Here is a 17,277-nt window from a genome sequence, read left to right as displayed (position 1 = left end):
GGAGACCACTGTGATGTAGGTGCTTCTGTGGGCAAGTGAGGTCACACTCACTAAGGTGTTGGGTAGTGCTAGAGCTGTAAACTGTTGAAGCCACGCAGGGGAGGAAATGTGGAAGCATCCTCAACCTGGGAGAGAAGGATGGCTTGAAGGGGCCTTAAATTCTGTCCACACTTGTCTCTAATAAGGTAGTATGGGCAGCATTGGCAAATAAAGCCAGCAGTGTCAGGGACCAGGGAGGAAAACCAGAGTCATACAGCAATTGTCACCATAGAACACAGCCCAAACACCTTTCTTCAAGGTGTTTGTGTGGCAGCTGGATGTTCTAAGAGGATTTCAGGGCTGAGGGAGAACAGAAGCTTCAGTGAGAGAAATGAGCCCCCAAATGACCAAGAACTCCAAGTTCTGTTGGCCATGCCATCCTCTCTCCAGGTCTGGTCCACTAGCCCAACTGGCATCAGGCTGCTGTGCACGTGACAGCTGGATGTTTTGAGAGAGAGAATTCATGAGGTGGAGGCTGGCCTCACTGCAGACTACATGAAGAATATACACTTCTCCACAGGACAGTGAAGAGTGTCTTTTCGAGACCTTGGAGATTTAAAATGAACAGCAGAAGGTGCCTGGGGAAGTCCTGCTCACTGGGCTTCAGCTGGTGCTCATGAGAGAAACAAGATGTTTGTAACAGAAACATCAACACAAGGAAGTGTTAAATGTGTTTGTCTGTCTGTACCTGAACTGTGGCCACGACCGCCAGGTATCTAAGCAGGTTCGTTGGGGTGGGGGGGGGGGGGGGGGGCGGGGGGGGGGGGGGGGCGGGGGGGACAGGAGGCAGCTGGTACTGCCAGAAGCAGGAGTGGGCCTCCTCTTATTTAGAGCAAACGAGGTGGGGTGGCTTGAAGGCACGTTGTTGCAGGGTTTCCTGCAAATGTTCAACAAATGCCTAGGTCACAGGCCAGAGCTGCCGTGCCGTGTGAAGTCCAAAACTCCCCTGGGCTGTTTCTTCATAGAGTGGGTGCTCAGAATAACATGCCTCCTAGCTATCCCAGACAGAAACCTGCTAGAAAATCTGGTTGGAGAAGACACTTCAACCCTTGCCTTGTCCACCCTTCTTCAGGGATAGGTGCTCTCTGGCCCTAAGAAGAGCTACAGAGTTTTGGTGAAGAACCACAGACCACTGTGTGGCCTTCCTCCTCCTCTTCCTTGAACCCTCTTCTCAACCACTTCCTTCCTTTGGCTCTTAAGACACAGCAAGTTCTGTGACCTTCTCTCAGAAAGGCCTTGGCGAGCACTAGTGAGGGTAGGTCAGGTGGTCAAGGCCCCGGTTAATTTATGAGACTGCCCTCAGAGAGAAAACTATTTAACTAGGTGTCCAGTGCCTCCAACTTGCATTTTAGGTCCTGTCTGAGGTATCAAAGGCAAAAACCAACCTAAGGCGAAATTTGTCTCATTGGTGGTTTGCTGTTGTTCTACATGTTTCTGCCTAAGTGACTCAGATCTTGAGCCCTAGTAGAATAAGAAAGAGGGCTCATGTTTCCTTAGCCTCTTAGTGTTCTTCCCTAAGGGTATGTTGTCCCGTCAACCAGAATTCTGCTTTCCTATTGGAGGTCCCCATTTCCCCCCGAGACCTGTGGGTGCTCCCAAGAGCTCCTGGCAGAGTTCAGGGAGACCAGTGGCTCAGCTAATGACTAGTATAGCGCTTTTACTACTTCTTGACTTTTAACCTGTTTTCTTCTAATGTATTCAGCACCAGCAGTCAAGACTATTCCACTGGGTAGGTGTTAGCAACCCACTTAAGCCGAGGCATGAAGCAACTTAAGAGCTGAGATCTCTGCTCTCTAAGAGGACCAAGAGGTACCTGTAACACAGGTCCACTTCATTGTGTGAGATAAACTGTATGGTGCTCCGAAGCCCAGCAGGGCTTTACCAGCCCCTAGTGAGTTTTAGCCGTCTTGTCTCACCTGTTTACTGCACAACCAAATTTGTCCCTTTTTCTCTCAGCAAGGGGAGAAAAGTCTTTTTAGCTATTATAATGCCTATATAGTAGAAACCAAGAAGCTGTTACTTAGGCAAACTCAAAGGAAGAAAGACTAGGGTCTCCTATTTATTATGGGAAGGAAAGGGGGTGAGAAGGGGTGGGGTGAACGAAAAGGTAAGAGCACCTGGTACTTTCCCTGTAGCAGTAGCACTTTAACCACAGGCCAGTTTTAGAGGCCTGTGAAGTGTCTGCCAACCCGGCCTGACCAAGCCCCAGCTGCCCCTAAACTGCCAAAACTGAAGAACTGCTCAAGTCCGCTGTTACACTCCCTTTCAGGAAACAGTAATGACAGTCACTCAACTTCACGTATAGCCAAAATGCTTTCACTCCTTAGCTTTGCCAGCTCTTTCCTTCAAAACGTCTTAGGAACCCTAACTTTCTGACTCCACCAAATCTGTACTCTGGAGCTGCATTCTTGATTCAGAACCTGGGGATAGAGAGATGGGTCCACAGTGGACAATGCCCTGAGCGCCTCCCTCCACCCGCTGTGTGGTACTCTTACAAAAACAGATACTCCCTCTGGGGGAGAGCTGCAGACCAGGGTTAGACACTGTGACTAAGCTGCTTTCCTCCCCAGAGTGCTTTATTTGGGCAGAACGTGTTCTCACCACCGTCCTGGACTGCCTCTCTTGGAAGGCGTCTTCTCTAGTGCCTGGCTAGAGCTGCAACAAAAGGGACAGACCCCACTTTGGTAAAAGAGAATAGGGAAAGGCCATAAACAAACAAAGACAGACTTGTAGTTTATTTTGTATTTTTTTTAAATAAATACACTTTACATTAAAGAAAAAGGCCTTTGATTTGTAATTTCCACATTGGGGAGAAAGGGAAGAAAAAAAGATTTTGAAAAACTGAATCACAAAGAAAAATAGAGGGAGTGAACCTATATCCTAAGTTCCCTCAACTCCACAAAACCAATATCCACAGCGACCTTGCTGCCCCTAAACCATGAAGGTGGGCGAATCTAGGCATTTACTCAGCAAATAAGCAGTGCCTTCCTCCCCACCTCTGGCATGAAGAAAAACAAATTGACCTGACAGCATATGAGGCAACAAAACAGGTTAAAAAATCATATATTATATTTATAATAAAATATTCTTAATCCTTATCAATTTAAGAAACCACGATTTTCCTTTTCATTTAAATACGTATGTAAAAATGCCTCTGTATTGTTCTTTAGACATCATTTTCTTCCATAGAAAATGAAGTGCAGGGACAAGAGACCTGGTGGATATAAGTTCATACCCTCAGTTATAAATGCCTGTTTTTTTTTTTTAAGTTTTATAAAAAACTACTTCTTGTTCTTTAAGTAAAGAACATTATACAAAGAAAATATATTGTGAAATAACCCCAGAGACATGTTTTTTTTTTTTTTCCCTTGAGGAAAGATATGTCCATCCTACGAGAAGGGGGAAGCAGAATAGGGCCTAACCTCTGTTGTCTTTCTTGTGGTTGTTATTGTTTTTAGAAGGACCCTCAGAGTCCAATGAGATTCTCTAAAGCCATAATCCTCTGAATGCAGGGCATGCAATTCCTTAAAAGACAGACAGCCCTGGGAGAAAGGGAAGGGAAGGTGTTCTGAATTCATTTGACTGTTTCTCGCCTGCCAAGAATCGCTTCCATGTGGTGATGGCTCCTCACTCATTCAGAGATAAGATGATGTCATCTTCCAAATCAGAGTTGTCAGAGCTGTCGGCTGAAAGGTAAGAAAAGGGAGAGACTAGATTATGCACTAGGCTTATAGGAAGCTTTCAGGAAGGAAGCACCTGCATACAACATACATTTATGCCTGAGCAAGGCTAATTACCAGTTTTCAGAAAGAAGAAAACACATCAATTAACTCCTTGGAGCTGGCTCTGGAGAATATACTTGTTGGCAACAGTGGTCACCCCCGGGACCTCTTGCTCTCTTACCTTTCAAAGGGGCTGGATGCAGTGCCCTCTGCTTCCTAGAGGTTCTTCCTGCCTGGGAGGCCCTAAAGGAACCAGGCTAGCCCTCTCTGAAGCTTCCACCCATGACCCCTGAATGGCTGCAAAGGGGCAGGGTGAGGGGAGCAATGAGTGAGCCCCCACAGCCCTTTGCCTCTGGAGTCCTTCAGTGATGAGTACAGGTTTGCCTCACCCCAAGGACCACTAAAAGGGTAGGCTGAGCCCCATCAAAAGTGAGATTTATCTTTCCTTAAACTCCTTAGCCTCTCTCTTCTCAGAAGACCTCTTAAAGGCAGAGATAGTCAACCTAGGATTCATTCCTCTGCAATTTCTGAATATAATCTGCAGGGAACAAATTCCCAAAAAGGTACTGGCCAGCTTGCAGCAATACCAGAGAGAGAGAGCCTAGAAACTCTAGGCTAGAGGCCAGCAGGGAATAAGTATGATGCCCTGGAAGGTGGCAGTATGTCTGGCACACAAGGAGCCCTCTGCTTGACCATCTGCCTTCTTGGGCAGTGAACAGACCACATTAACACCCCTGGAAAGACCTATCAAGGGGTGAAACTGTCAGTAGCAAAAGGAACCCTCAAAATGAGGTAAACATGCCATGTCAAAAATGGAGAGAAACAGAGTACCTAGCTGACAAGGACTCTAATATTTGCTGAGTGACAGTAAGGGAAAGGTCTTAGTGCCCATTTTGATTCTCACAGCTCAGAAAGCTGTGAAATGATTTTAACAAGGTCATCAGGGAAGTGAGCAGACAGAGCAATGCTGAGCTGGAGCCCTGCAAATGCCCATAGGCTCTGGGGTTCTCACGTAGAGAGGGACAGGCACTGGTTCCGAAGAATCTCTCATCAGCCTTTCCCAAGGATACACAAGAGAATCAACTCTCAGGAAAGCTGAGGAAGAACAATACATGTTCCCAAACCTTCCTTCATTCACTGCAATCTCCTTTGGGAAGACAACTGAAGTGAGTAAAGTAAAACCAAGAAAAGCGTGGCTGTGATACAAGAAAGTCCTGACGGTAAACAAAAGAAATGGCTGGAAAAACCAGTGTTCCTGGGTCTAAAAGGGTGCAAGCATGGCCTGACTCTATTGGTGAGGAGTAGGGAAAACAGGATGGAGAGATCGAAGAACCAATACCTGACACAGCTGAACCAAAGAGCCTCATCAACTTCCTTGCTGCAAGAGCTCCAGGAGGAAGTGCCAGAAGGGAAGAGTAGGGCCTGCTGCCCAGAGCCAAGCACTGCACTGTGTGCCGGGCCCGTGGTAGACCTTCGAAGAATCCTCCAGTGCTCACGTGATCTAAGATCCAACAATGCCAAACCCACCTACCTGAGACCTGTCTGATCATCAGCTGTATAGCTAACAATCTTAACAACTCTGCTTCACATCTAAGGACTGTAAATGCAGCTGGACGAGGATCATAGCACAATCTTCTTTAAGCAAATAACCGTCAGGAGCAGAGTTTGAGAGAGAACCTTCAGGGCTTGGGCACTGACTCCTCTCCTGGTGGTCAGGTGGCAGGACTCCTTTCTCTACCTTTCTTAGGCTTTTCTCATCCTCCAAGTGTTGAAGAGATCCAATCCCAGATGCTAGTCAGGACCTCTCTTTCTGAAAGGCCCTCTGAGGCAAAGACAGTCCAGATATAATCAATCCCTGCAATGTTTAATCTGTTGCTCTACAACATACAGGCCTTTTGGGGAGGCAGAACAGAGAAACACCAAGACCTGAGAATCAAGGTGTTTCTCTTTGTAGGGCTGGGGTTCTGCATGTGGAATCAATCACTGGCTATCCAGGGAATCCAAGGCCTATACAAAGTTATGTCGGGGCACATGGATGTGGTTTTCTATGGCCACGATGATTTTCATCATATCCTAAAAGGGCTCCATAAGCCCAAAAAGGTTAAGAGCTACTGCTCTAGAGGATTAGTGTGAGGCAAAACACCGGCAAACCAAGAGTACAGAGAATGCTCCCTTTGTCTGCTCTGTTGTGAGCTGCTGTGGGCCTCTATAAAACAGAGGAAGAGCATGGAGTACACGCCACAGATGCCACCTTTACATCACCACCTTGGTTCTACAACCCAAACTGAAATGTCCTCAAGTTATCATCTATTACAGCATTTCACATCATAAATATTCCCACCAAGTTCAAGTAAAATTCATTCTTATTGCTAATAGAATTAAAGTTTTCCAGATTACCTATTAGGCTTAAAAGAAGGAACTTCCTAAGCAGTTAAAGACTAATAATTTTACAGGCCAAATACAAATTTAGTGGCTTTATATTCAAATTAAGAATGGAATAATTAGTGATACTCTCTTATGTCAGGGGCACCACCACCTGCTGCTCCCCTAGTCTACCTTACTACTCGTAGTTGAAGGAAAATACAACCTGTGCCCTATGTGTCACTATTCACAGAAGACAGAAAGGATCAGTAAACTTGCCCTTTTATTCCTATCAATACTGTCATGTGTCCCTTGCCCCTTAGTCCCTCTTACCTGGCTCTCTGACCATGGCTAGGGACTAAGGCAAGTCCTTCTCCACTGAATCACCTCAACCTCCAAGTATGGAAAAATGGAAGCTGGTACACAGCAGATGGGCAGATTTAAGGCACTCTCTCCCAGCGCCCCCCAGAGCTTCCTCAAAATACAACTTTGGCAGGAGGACTTATGTAAAAAAGACAGTCTCCTCTAAGCAAACTGCCTTCTATCTTGAGGGCTAGAAGCACATATAAGATTTATCCCAAAGAAAATGGATTCAGATAACTGTGGAATAGGAGAATCTTTCATATATATGCTTAAATATATACTGCCACCCACCCTCCCCTACCATACACACACATACTCTTTCTCCTACCACCAATGATTATAAAAACCAGGAATCTGCCATGAAGAGGCTTGGCATTTGTTGGGCCTAGGCCAGCACAACAGAATTTTCTGTAATGATGCAAATGTTCTATATCTGTGCTGTTCAATATGGTAGCCACATGTGGCTACCGAGCACTTGAAATGTGAGCATGAAAATAAGGAAGTAAATTTTTAACTTAATTAAAATTTTAACGGCCACATGTGGCTAGCAACTTCCATATTAGGCATAATACCTACCGTGGTTGTGAGAATGCTGGCTGGGTTAGCTACAAGAAAAATAGCTGGGTATCACAGGGATTACTCCCTAACCAGGCAGGGCAGCACTAGGAAGAAGCAGGACCACAGCAAGCATGAGTTTGTCAACAGTGACACATATCACAGTGATGCCAAATAAGTCTTCTTGAAACACACAGAGTACAGCTGCAGAACTAGCAGACTCTTAGAACTATTATTAGTTGATTTATTTAGGATTTGTTAGCATAGTCAGGAGACAACATGACTTCAGAAATCTTCTTCATAACTTAGAATAAGAAAGATTTAAAAAAAGGAACAAAACAGAAGCTAAGAGAAACATCGTCCCCTGGCCTTTAAGAGCAATTAGGCAAAAGCAGACAGGAAAGGGCTCCTCCATGAGAGGGCTTTTATTGTTTCGTAACTTCAGAAAGGAGCAGGCACAGCACCCCATTAGCAGCTGCCTCTGACAATTCCAGCTCTGCCCTTCGGGAAGAACTACACTTTGGCTTTCCATTCTAAGGCTAATCCTCTAAGGCAGGGGTCAATAAACTACAGCCCATGGGCCAAATCATGCCCATCACCTACTTTTGTAAATAAACTTTTTTGTTTCTGTTTTTGTTTTTTGAGGAAGATTAGCCCTGAGCTAACATCTGCTGCCAATCCTCCTGTTTTTGCTGAGGAAGACTGGCCCTGAGCTAACATCAGTGCCCATCTTCCTCTACTTTATATGTGGGATGCCTGCCACAGCATGGCTTGACAAACAGTGCATAGGTCCACACCCAGGGTCTGAACTGGCGAACCCCGGGCTGCCAAAGCAGAACATGTGAACTTAACCACTGCACCACCAGGCTGGCGCCATAAATAAAGTTTTATTAGAACACAGCCAGAATCATTAATTTACATCTCGTCTCTGGCTGCTTCCATACTACAACAGCTGAGGTGAGTAGCTGCAACAGAGACCATATGGCCCACAAAGCATAAGATATTTACTGTCCGGCCTTTACAGAAAAAGTTTGCCAACCTCTGTTTTAAAGATAAGAGGTAACAGCCATTTGGTTATATAGTCTGATGACAGAGCAGATGATCAGGGACGTGAAACTGCTTTTCCTCAAGAGGCTAGAGTGGCCAATCTACACTTCTGGGGCACAGAACCCTGGTGTGGCTTGCCTGCTGGGCTGGCACAGGGAAGGGACCTTTCTCTGGGTACCAAGGCTCATGCTTATGGTTGGCCCTAGACTTACTGTCCCCCAGGATCAGTTCCACTTCCTCGTCTGCATCAGAGTCTTCGTCCTCCCCGTCCTCTCCCTCCTCTAGAAGATTTGCTAGCTCCTCATCAGAAGGAGAAAAGTCATTGTCCCCATCCTCCCCTGCGTTCTCGTTGTTGTCATCCTCCTCCAACTCCGCCTCCAGCAACTGGTCAGTGTCAAGCTCATCTAGATCATCAGTGTCGTCATCATCTTCATCATCATCTTCTTCCTCCTGTTCGTCCTCTTCCTGGTAAGAGAGCACGAGGTCCATTAGGGCAAATACAAAGGCCTAACCCATGTGGGCCCCATGGGGAGTCTTTCCCTCCTGCCCAAAGGACAGAGGAGGAAAGTGTCAGTAGAGAGAGTGGTAGTCTAGGTTAGCAAAGACTTCATGGGCCAGCCACACTTGTCAATGAAGGCTGAGACAGGCACATATATGTCCCCCAGGACACTCAAAGCACCCCTCAGACAAGGATTACTGGTCACTCCACAAAGGCATTGACTAGTCATGCAGCCTTTATCCAAGGAAACAGCTCACCTCACAGAGGTCCCTGCCATCAATATTTTAGGTTCCTAACTAATTAATAACAAACCCAAGAGGGCTCTTCTCTCTCTGCTGCATCAACCAAACCAAGAGAAATCAGCTGAGGCACTGAAACAAAAGCTTCTACCTGGAACCTAAAAAGCAATGCTTTAACAAAACACAGGAAGAACAAAGCAGCTGAGTCATCAGCTCCTAAGCCCTTCAAGTTCTTGCCCTTGACCTTATAACCAAGGATTTCAGTAAACCTCTGACAATGCTATCATAAGCATCCGATGATCTGAACATCCAACAAAAGACTTTTACAATATAGAACATTGATGGATATCCACATTTTCTGTTTCAAGCCACAAACACACACACACACACACACAAAGTATGCTAGAAAAACTGTCTATCCTTCTGTTCTTAAGAGAACTTCCCAAAAGCAGAAAAATTACCAGAAAACTATTTAAATACTTGATTCTAGGTACCCTGGGCTTTGTAAATGATACATTCTGGCATCTGCCACAGATTTCAACTTTGCACTAGAATCCAAATTGTTTGCCTTCAAGCAGGAAAAGACACAAAGACACCTCTTTGCTAAGGATGACAGCTACTCCCAAGTAAATGTGACCAACGTTCAATCACTTATCCTTCTGCTCAAACGTCAACTGTCAGCCTTGCCAGTAGGAAAAGGATTCTAATTCCTGCAATAATAAAATATAAAATTCATTTAATACATCAGCCTAATGAAAGTCAAGACAGAACAAGCCCAACATAAGGAGAAAAAATATTTTAAAAAACCATTTTTCAAAGTGTTGCTGCATGCCAATCACTTGAAAACCAAATACTTTGTGCTTATCCAGCCTCTAGTGTCCATCAGCTGTAATGTAAAACTAGGCTCACATCAGCAGAGTAGCTCTGCTTTATGAACTTTTGATAATTCTGGAACCACTATTTAGAGATTTTTTGATATGCTGTTTGACCCAGTGATTTACACTTTTCAACAATTTCTATCTAGTAGCTATATGGGAAAAACTGACCCCTTTAAATACCTAGTAATCCTAATGCCTGTACAAGTGTCTGTTTGTTCTACACCAGAGTTTGCATGTGTGTACATGTGTGAACACACACAGATGAGGACCTGAGACGACCGTTCCACAGCTTTGGCCGCCCATTACCTCCACATGGACAGCTACCAAGCATCCACTCACTTGAAAGGAGCTGAGAGTACTTGAAGGCAGTAACGATAAGCTGAGGTACAGACAAGCTCCTAGCCCCTACGAGCACATCAGCTCATAGAAATAACTGGGAAAGGGGAGAAGGGTCAAAATTCAGGGAAATAACCCAAAGTGCTTACCAGATTACAACTTTTGCCTCTTTTTTCCAGGCATATTTTCATGGCCTTGACGACTAAAGTTAGTTCTAATCCATTACTAAAGTCACAGTTAAAAACAAATACATTAAAAAAGACAGTATCCAGGGCCCTGTGTTTCTTAAGCCTCTATGGAACAGAATAATTACATTTAAAATTTAAGATAGCTTAACTTTTTTAAATTTCTGACTCTGAAATTAACTTAATACATAGTTATTGATATGCACATTCATCATTGTTTGAAGAGTATGGGACAGGAGAAAATGCCTAGGCTTTGGGATCAAACACCCAGGGTTAGAATCCTGGCTCTGCCAACTACATGTTGTGTGAACTTGGGCAATTTACATACATTTTCAGTGTCTCAGGATAGCATAACTTTTTAAAGGTCTACTGTTGAGTGGGTATATAAAAGGTTAAACTGTTCAAATAGGCATCTGTTCACCAGCAAATTTAGGAAGACTGTTCTCTTTCATTTCTAAAAACATCAAAGCTTAGCTGATCCAGGAGAACTGAAGGAAAAAGCTCCAAAATCAAGAGCAATCCTAGAAAATATGTTAACCAGGGTCTAAGCTTTGAAGTACAGACACCATTCCAAATTCTTCCAGGAGCCTACAAACCCAAGCTTTATTTAATCTTGCAGCGGAAAAATAGTTTACTCATCCCAGACGGCCATGAAGACATATTGTGACCATGACAGGGAAAGGGAAATGAGAAGGAAGAGATCATCTACCTCAATCTCATGTAAAACACATCACTTCGTGATTTATACTCTGTATTTAATGACTAACACTGGTTTAACAGGTATTTTGTTACCCACGGACATGGCCATAAACTCACCTTCTAAATTTTAAATCTGAAAACTGGATCATGAAACAGAGGCTCACGAGATGTGTCCAAAATGCTGTGGTAGAATCTAATTATGTGGTTGAACCCAATTCTGTGGTTGAACCCAAAAGAGAGTCTAGGAAGCAATTTTAGGAACACTCTTTCCTGGGTTAAGTACTTGGTTGGTAACATGAGCCCCTCTCCTTCATATCTAAAGAATAAAGCTTCCATTAATTAATGGTCAAAAAAAGTAAAAACTAAAAATTACTTAATGAAAAAAGCAAATCTTGCTAGAACCTGACTCAACTCCGGCAATATTTAGATAAGGTATTAGATCTAGGAATATTGTTTTTTTAATTCTCTAATAAGATTTCTCTTTAAGGGCTTGGAAACAGAATTAGAGGACTCCAGGGCCAGGCTAAACTACTAATAAATTTCCCTACAGAAAGAATTCCAAAACTCTTCTCAATTCCACCTTAAGTCAATTTCATGGCTACCCAAAGCCCTAAACCCCTGCAGATAAACCAATCCACTCTCCTCCTGTACAGAGAGTCAACCGGCATGAACTCCCTCAGCTGCCCTCTGGTTCCCTCTTCACATCTAAACCTGACTTCAACCCTGGTCTGAAGAAGAAGCAAGCCTTTCACTCCTGCTCGGGACCTCAATCCACCCCAGGACCTCATGACCACAGTTATACTTTTCTCATCCCCACCCCACTCAGAGTCTACCCTCACACATCTCCACTGCCTTCTCACCTTCTCTGAAGAGGTTCAGCGTCCCCAAACCTAACAATTTCTCAATCTACACAGGCTTCAAATTCCTTCCACCTATAGACTTTTGAAAAGAGTGACCTAAACTCTATTCCTGGCCGCCAGGTACTCAGCCATCAACTTGCTCACTCGTTCCTTCACTCTGTCTCTCTTCCTCTAACACTTGACAGTTTGGCTTCTGCCCATATTACTCCATAGTGTAGCAGTTAATGGTGTGTGCTCTGGAGCCAGGCTGCCTCCACTGAATCCAAATCCTATTGCACTGTGATTGACTTTGGGACAATTTACTTAACCTCATGGGGTTGTTATCAGCATTTAAAAGGGAAAAAAAACAGGTATACGCATAGGTATATAAGCTCTTTGGAAAGTGCCTGTCATACATTAAGGGTTCGACAAGTGTTCATTTGCTGTTCCTGTTACAATGACTGAACCCTTCCTAAAGGAATACAAAGACCTGAATGGCCAACCACAGGCCTTCTCTACAGTGACTGACACTAATGTATCCTGGCCTCCATACTGGGCTGCTGGACTGATCTTTACCTGGTCTCTTCCAGATCTCCTCTTCTAGGCATAAGGGTTCCTACAACTTTTATTTCTGCCTTCATCTTTCCTCTCATTCATAAATCTTGAACTCTCATTATATAGCTCTATACATCTGTACCACAGAAATTTTAAATCCCTAAATTCTAAAACTGAACTCAAAGCACCCGTACACCTAGCACCTTTTCCACACTTCTCCAAATTACCAGATGAAAATATCAAATGTCTTTCAATTCTCCAACCTCTGTAGCTTCATACCCACAAATCTGGGATCCCCAGTACTCCCTCCTATCCACTCTCATTGCACTCATGTACTGCATTCTTCCTCCTCCTACCCATCTCATCTCTCTATCTCTCTATGGTCTTATCCCTTCCCAGATCAAAAACCCCTAGGAGCTCTATAATGCTGCCCACATTACAGAATTACAACAGGAGCAACGACCATTTACTTGACATCTGTCTAATGGTAACTTCTCTGAATCTCAATTTCTTGTTAAAGTAGGTGATTTAATTCAATCAGGGGCTCCTACTGGGTGTGACCATCAGAATCACCTAGGAAAACATTTTCCAAAATACACATGCATAAATCCCGTACAGGGTCCAGGCTGATAGAACCAATCTTTACAAATGAAACTCACACAGGTGGGTTTTGGAAAGGTTCCTCTGGAATTGTGAAATGCATCTGTAATGAAGAACCACTTAGGCATAAGATGACCTCTGAAGTATCTCCCAGTTCTCAAGTTCTACTTTCTGTAATAATATATACCCTATCCACAGACTCCCAAAGACAGAACCAAAAAGGTGAATCCATTGACCTTCTTGGCTACATCAAACTGTCTTGCTGTCTAGGACTTAAACAATTTGACTTTTTAAATTTGTTTCTAGACTATTCAAAATTCTTCTTTTTTCAAGAGAAATAGCTTTTAGCCTATGCTGCCTTAAAAAATATAACCAATTTCAGAAAACCAAACCTCTGATCATACTTTAAGAACAGTTAACCTAAAAACTAGGATAGCTTTTCAAAAAATGTCATTAAAACCTGAGCCTACAGTCTTGACACTTCAACAGGTCATATTTTGCAAAATTTAAACTCCTTTCTCCTTTGACACTTGTTCCTGGTGTTAACTATCCTTAAAAGCTCTAGGTTCATTTCAGGGTTGTAACTGCTTGTGTTTTTCTCTCCTCACTGGCAGAATCTAACTTACGTACATTTTAAACTTTTTAGACAAAAAAAAAAAGGTCTTTCAGGAATCACTGACCAGGCTTACAGCAGGTGTGTCATCAGTAAAGACTCTTACCATCCGCTTCTAGGCAGTGGAAAACACACAGGAAGCACAGCACACAGTGTGTCCCAGATTTCAAAATGGAGTGGAGAAAAGAGAGCATTACTATTCCCTTGGTTTTTTGGGTTTTTAAAATAAATTTAAGGTTAACTATAACTAGTTGAAATGTATTGGCTTTTCAAAATCTAGGAACAAAGTTCAATTGCTAATCTTCTGTTTTATAATTTTCCTAAAGTCCAACATCAAAGTTGATAGAAATTGATTTTTAAAAACAACACAGATACCAAAATTCTAATGGATAATATGAGCTTTGATAAGTGACTAGTTTATCTCTGCTTTCATCAAATGCCCAAGACTAGCAGCCCCAGGAACCAAACAGTTGTGGCTGTCAAATACATAGTATATGCTTTCATTCAACAATATAGGAGTACAGTTCATCTCTTCTTGTTAAACTCCAAACTTATTTAAACATAAGGGCAAAAGACAACCATTTTTATGGTATGTAAATTATAACTCAATAAAACTTTTTAAATAAATAAATAACAACCATTTATACATATATATAGGCTCTTTATGCTGGACCATTTTATCAGATGGCAGCTGACTAATCAGCCTTCTGAGTTTATTTTGCTAAGGTGAAAAGGCAAATTCAAAAGGTATCAGTCACAGGTGCCTGCATCCCTGAGCCATGTAAGTCATACTTGGAACATATGAGAAGACCTGAGAGCAGATATCTAGACTACAACAAAACTTTGAATAGAAAATGACTCATATGAAAATGAAGTCTCCAGTTTTAAAATCAGGTTAGGCACACTAAGAAAAGTGAGTTAAAAAAAAATCAAGCTGGCACAGGAAAGAGGTGGTGAGGAGACATCTGATGGAGAGGGGGCAAATATAGCAAAACACTAATGCAAGATTCCAGGAGGACATGTGAATCAACAGAATTAAAGTTATAAAGGAAACTTGCTTAAATAGATATGGTATTATCCCACTAAGACATCTCTAAAACAAAAATCAAAATACCAAGGGCTTACACGTAAAAACAGTTCTCTAATGGATGTCCTTGAAATATGAAATGCACCAGATGATCCATAAGGACTGTGGTATCAATATGTAGTGAAATGTGCCTCGATCCTGGGAAATCCAGAAGCAATGCTAACTCATCCATACTGCACACCTACCCACACAACTAATCCTCTCCCAGCTAGAAAGCTTTCAGGCTCTTCTGCAGACTGGGCTTTGGGGCCACTCATCAGGATCCTCTTGAGCCTGCCCCTCTCAACCTTGGCTGGCCACGCAAAGAAAGCCTCTATTTTTCCTTCCTGTACCAGAGAGTCATAAATCCTAACAACCACCCTAACCCCCTTTCGAATATCTTTCTCTCTTAATCTCTCAAAAGGAAAGTTAAACAGAACCACAGAAGAAGAATCACCCTTTTCTCTGACCCAAGCCTCCCTGGAAAGGGTAGGATAGGAAGAGAGGAGCACTTGAGTTGTTCCTTTATAGTGGTCGCTTGATTCCACAGCCAGTCACCGAAGAGTCTCCTCTCGCCACTCCACATCTGCAAGAATGAGGCCAACCCTGAGAATAGCCCTCCAGCTCCCAAGATGTCTAGGGCAATGCTAGCTTCTTTTTTCTTGACCTCCTCCTCCTAGACACAACACCAGATATCACACGGACCCAGCTGACAATCACTTCTGCCCACTACTCATAAACTGCAAGGATGTGGGAGGGTAGAGATAATGATAATGATGAATAACTTAAAATAAACCCAGTTTTTGCTTCAGATTTACAGTTCAACATGTAATATCCAAGAAACATGACACAGAACTGGTATCCAGGTAGTGATCTGTAGTGACAGGGGTAGTGATGAATGTATTCATGGAGGAGGAGACAGTCTGCAGCCACCTGTACCACTGAAATATACCGACAAACAGCTTGACAACATCACCTTCTATATCTACTCAAGGATAAACTACATCCTATTTCATGACAGCTAAAGTGGAAAAGAGCATGCGTTAAGGGAGAGATAGGTGTCTAAGGTAGCAAAAGGCCATAAGAATAAAAGAACAGACACTATTAAGAAACCAACCCAAGGCAACCACATGACGTTAGGAGGATCTAATACCACTTGCGAACTCTAGTACCAAGACAGACTATCAACATGTAAAAGTTAAATAGTACGGCACTCAAGAAAACATGAAGATCAATGTCACAAATAAATCAAAGATTTCAAGTATCCACCTGAAGACCTCTCCCTTTTACCCATATCTCATAAACTAAATGAGCTTAAAACATTGCCAGCTCCTCATCCATGAAACCATGTGATCACTGAGGACCCTACAGACCATGCAGCTAGAGAGCATTAAAGGAATCCTTTCTATACCAGGGAATCTCTGGCAGCTTTTGGTGAAGTGGTTTAAACTCTGAAGCCTAACTGTCCTTTATAATAAATACAGTGTTTAAAAAACTATGGTACTGCTTCTGGTTTCCAGTCTGGCATGTAAGAAGTTGGAAGCCGCCACTCTACCCTAACAATAAGTAAAAAGCTGAACAAACTGAAAAATCAACAATTCTTCTTAGAATCAACAGACAGGCAGGGTCATAGGGCAAAGCACCGCTCCCAAAATTGGAGAGAAGAACAGGCAAATACAGACAACTGTAACTTGCCAGAGCAGAACCCCAGGAACACAAACCTCCATGGGAACCAGTGCTAAGGTACGGAAACCCAAACTATAACTGATAAATTGCTGGAGACAATTCTGAGGAATGTCTGAGACAGAAAAACTCCAGGGATAAACAGTCACCAGGACTTCCAAGCTTTTTTGAGTTTTACCTCCAGAAGCTTGACCAAGTTCTTATGTTGAATATCAGAGAAAAATCCCCTTGTGCTTCTGGCAGGGGGAAGGGAAAAGGGACCATTTTGAAACACATCCAGAGCATTCTGTTCTTCTTAATAAGGCCTGCCCAGAGGAGAAACTATTTAACCAGAGCCTAACTGACATGGGGGAAGGGAAATACCCAACTCCAGCCCACTCTAGCCATCCTGTCCCACCAAAAGAGGATGGAAAAAACTGAGAAGCAGATGTGAAGTTCACAGTACAGAGGTATAGACTCATTAAAAGACTGAGACCTATTCATATAACTATTAAGCACTTCCCCTTCCCCCCCACCTCACCACCACAATACTAAAGACCTATTTACAGCAGTTCCGCCTACCCAGCACATCATGTCCAGCTATCAAGAAAAATTACAAGACATACTAAAAGGGAAAAAAGCACAGTTTAAAGAGACAGAGCAAGCATCAGAACCAGACTCAGACATGGCAGGGATTATCAGACGAGGAATTTAAAACAATTATGATTAAGATGCTAAGGGCTCTTAATGGATAAAGTAGACAGCATGCAAGAACAGAAGGGCAATGAAAGCAGAGAGATGGAAATTCTAAGAACCAAAAAGAAATGCTAGTGATCAAAACCACTGTGACAGAAATAAAGAATGACTTTGATAGGCTTTATTAGTAGACTGGACACAGTTAAGGAAACAATCTCTGAGCTTGAAGATATCTCAACAGACCACCAAAACTGAAAGCACAGAACAAAAACTGAAAAACACAGAATAGAATATCCAAAAACTGTGGGATAACTACAAAAACC

The 17,277-nt window shown here is 43.0% G+C and overlaps 1 protein-coding gene across 4 annotated transcripts in view; it reads right to left on the bottom strand.

The window, feature by feature from the left end:
• Window positions 1-2,747: 2,747 nt before the first annotated feature.
• DCAF1 (DDB1 and CUL4 associated factor 1) overlaps window positions 2,748-17,277 on the bottom strand; it is a 73,705-nt gene continuing 59,175 nt past the window's right edge. For 3 of the 4 annotated variants that reach the window (XM_046660580.1, XM_046660571.1, XM_046660559.1), the window contains 3 exons: window positions 13,637-13,645; window positions 8,300-8,552; window positions 2,748-3,725 (listed from right to left, as the gene is read on the bottom strand). In XM_046660580.1, the coding sequence (XP_046516536.1) occupies window positions 3,667-3,725; window positions 8,300-8,552; window positions 13,637-13,645 (321 nt within the window). In that variant the 3' untranslated portion in view covers window positions 2,748-3,666. The remainder of the gene's footprint in view (window positions 3,726-8,299; window positions 8,553-13,636; window positions 13,646-17,277) is intronic. The other variant, XM_046660565.1, reaches the window with a different exon arrangement.

Source organism: Equus quagga, chromosome 1, assembly GCF_021613505.1.
Source record: "Equus quagga isolate Etosha38 chromosome 1, UCLA_HA_Equagga_1.0, whole genome shotgun sequence".
In the NCBI taxonomy this organism is placed as follows: Eukaryota; Metazoa; Chordata; class Mammalia; order Perissodactyla; family Equidae; genus Equus; species Equus quagga.
The sequence above is the reverse complement of the archived record's forward strand: the minus strand, read 5'-3'. Positions and strand labels throughout refer to the sequence as shown.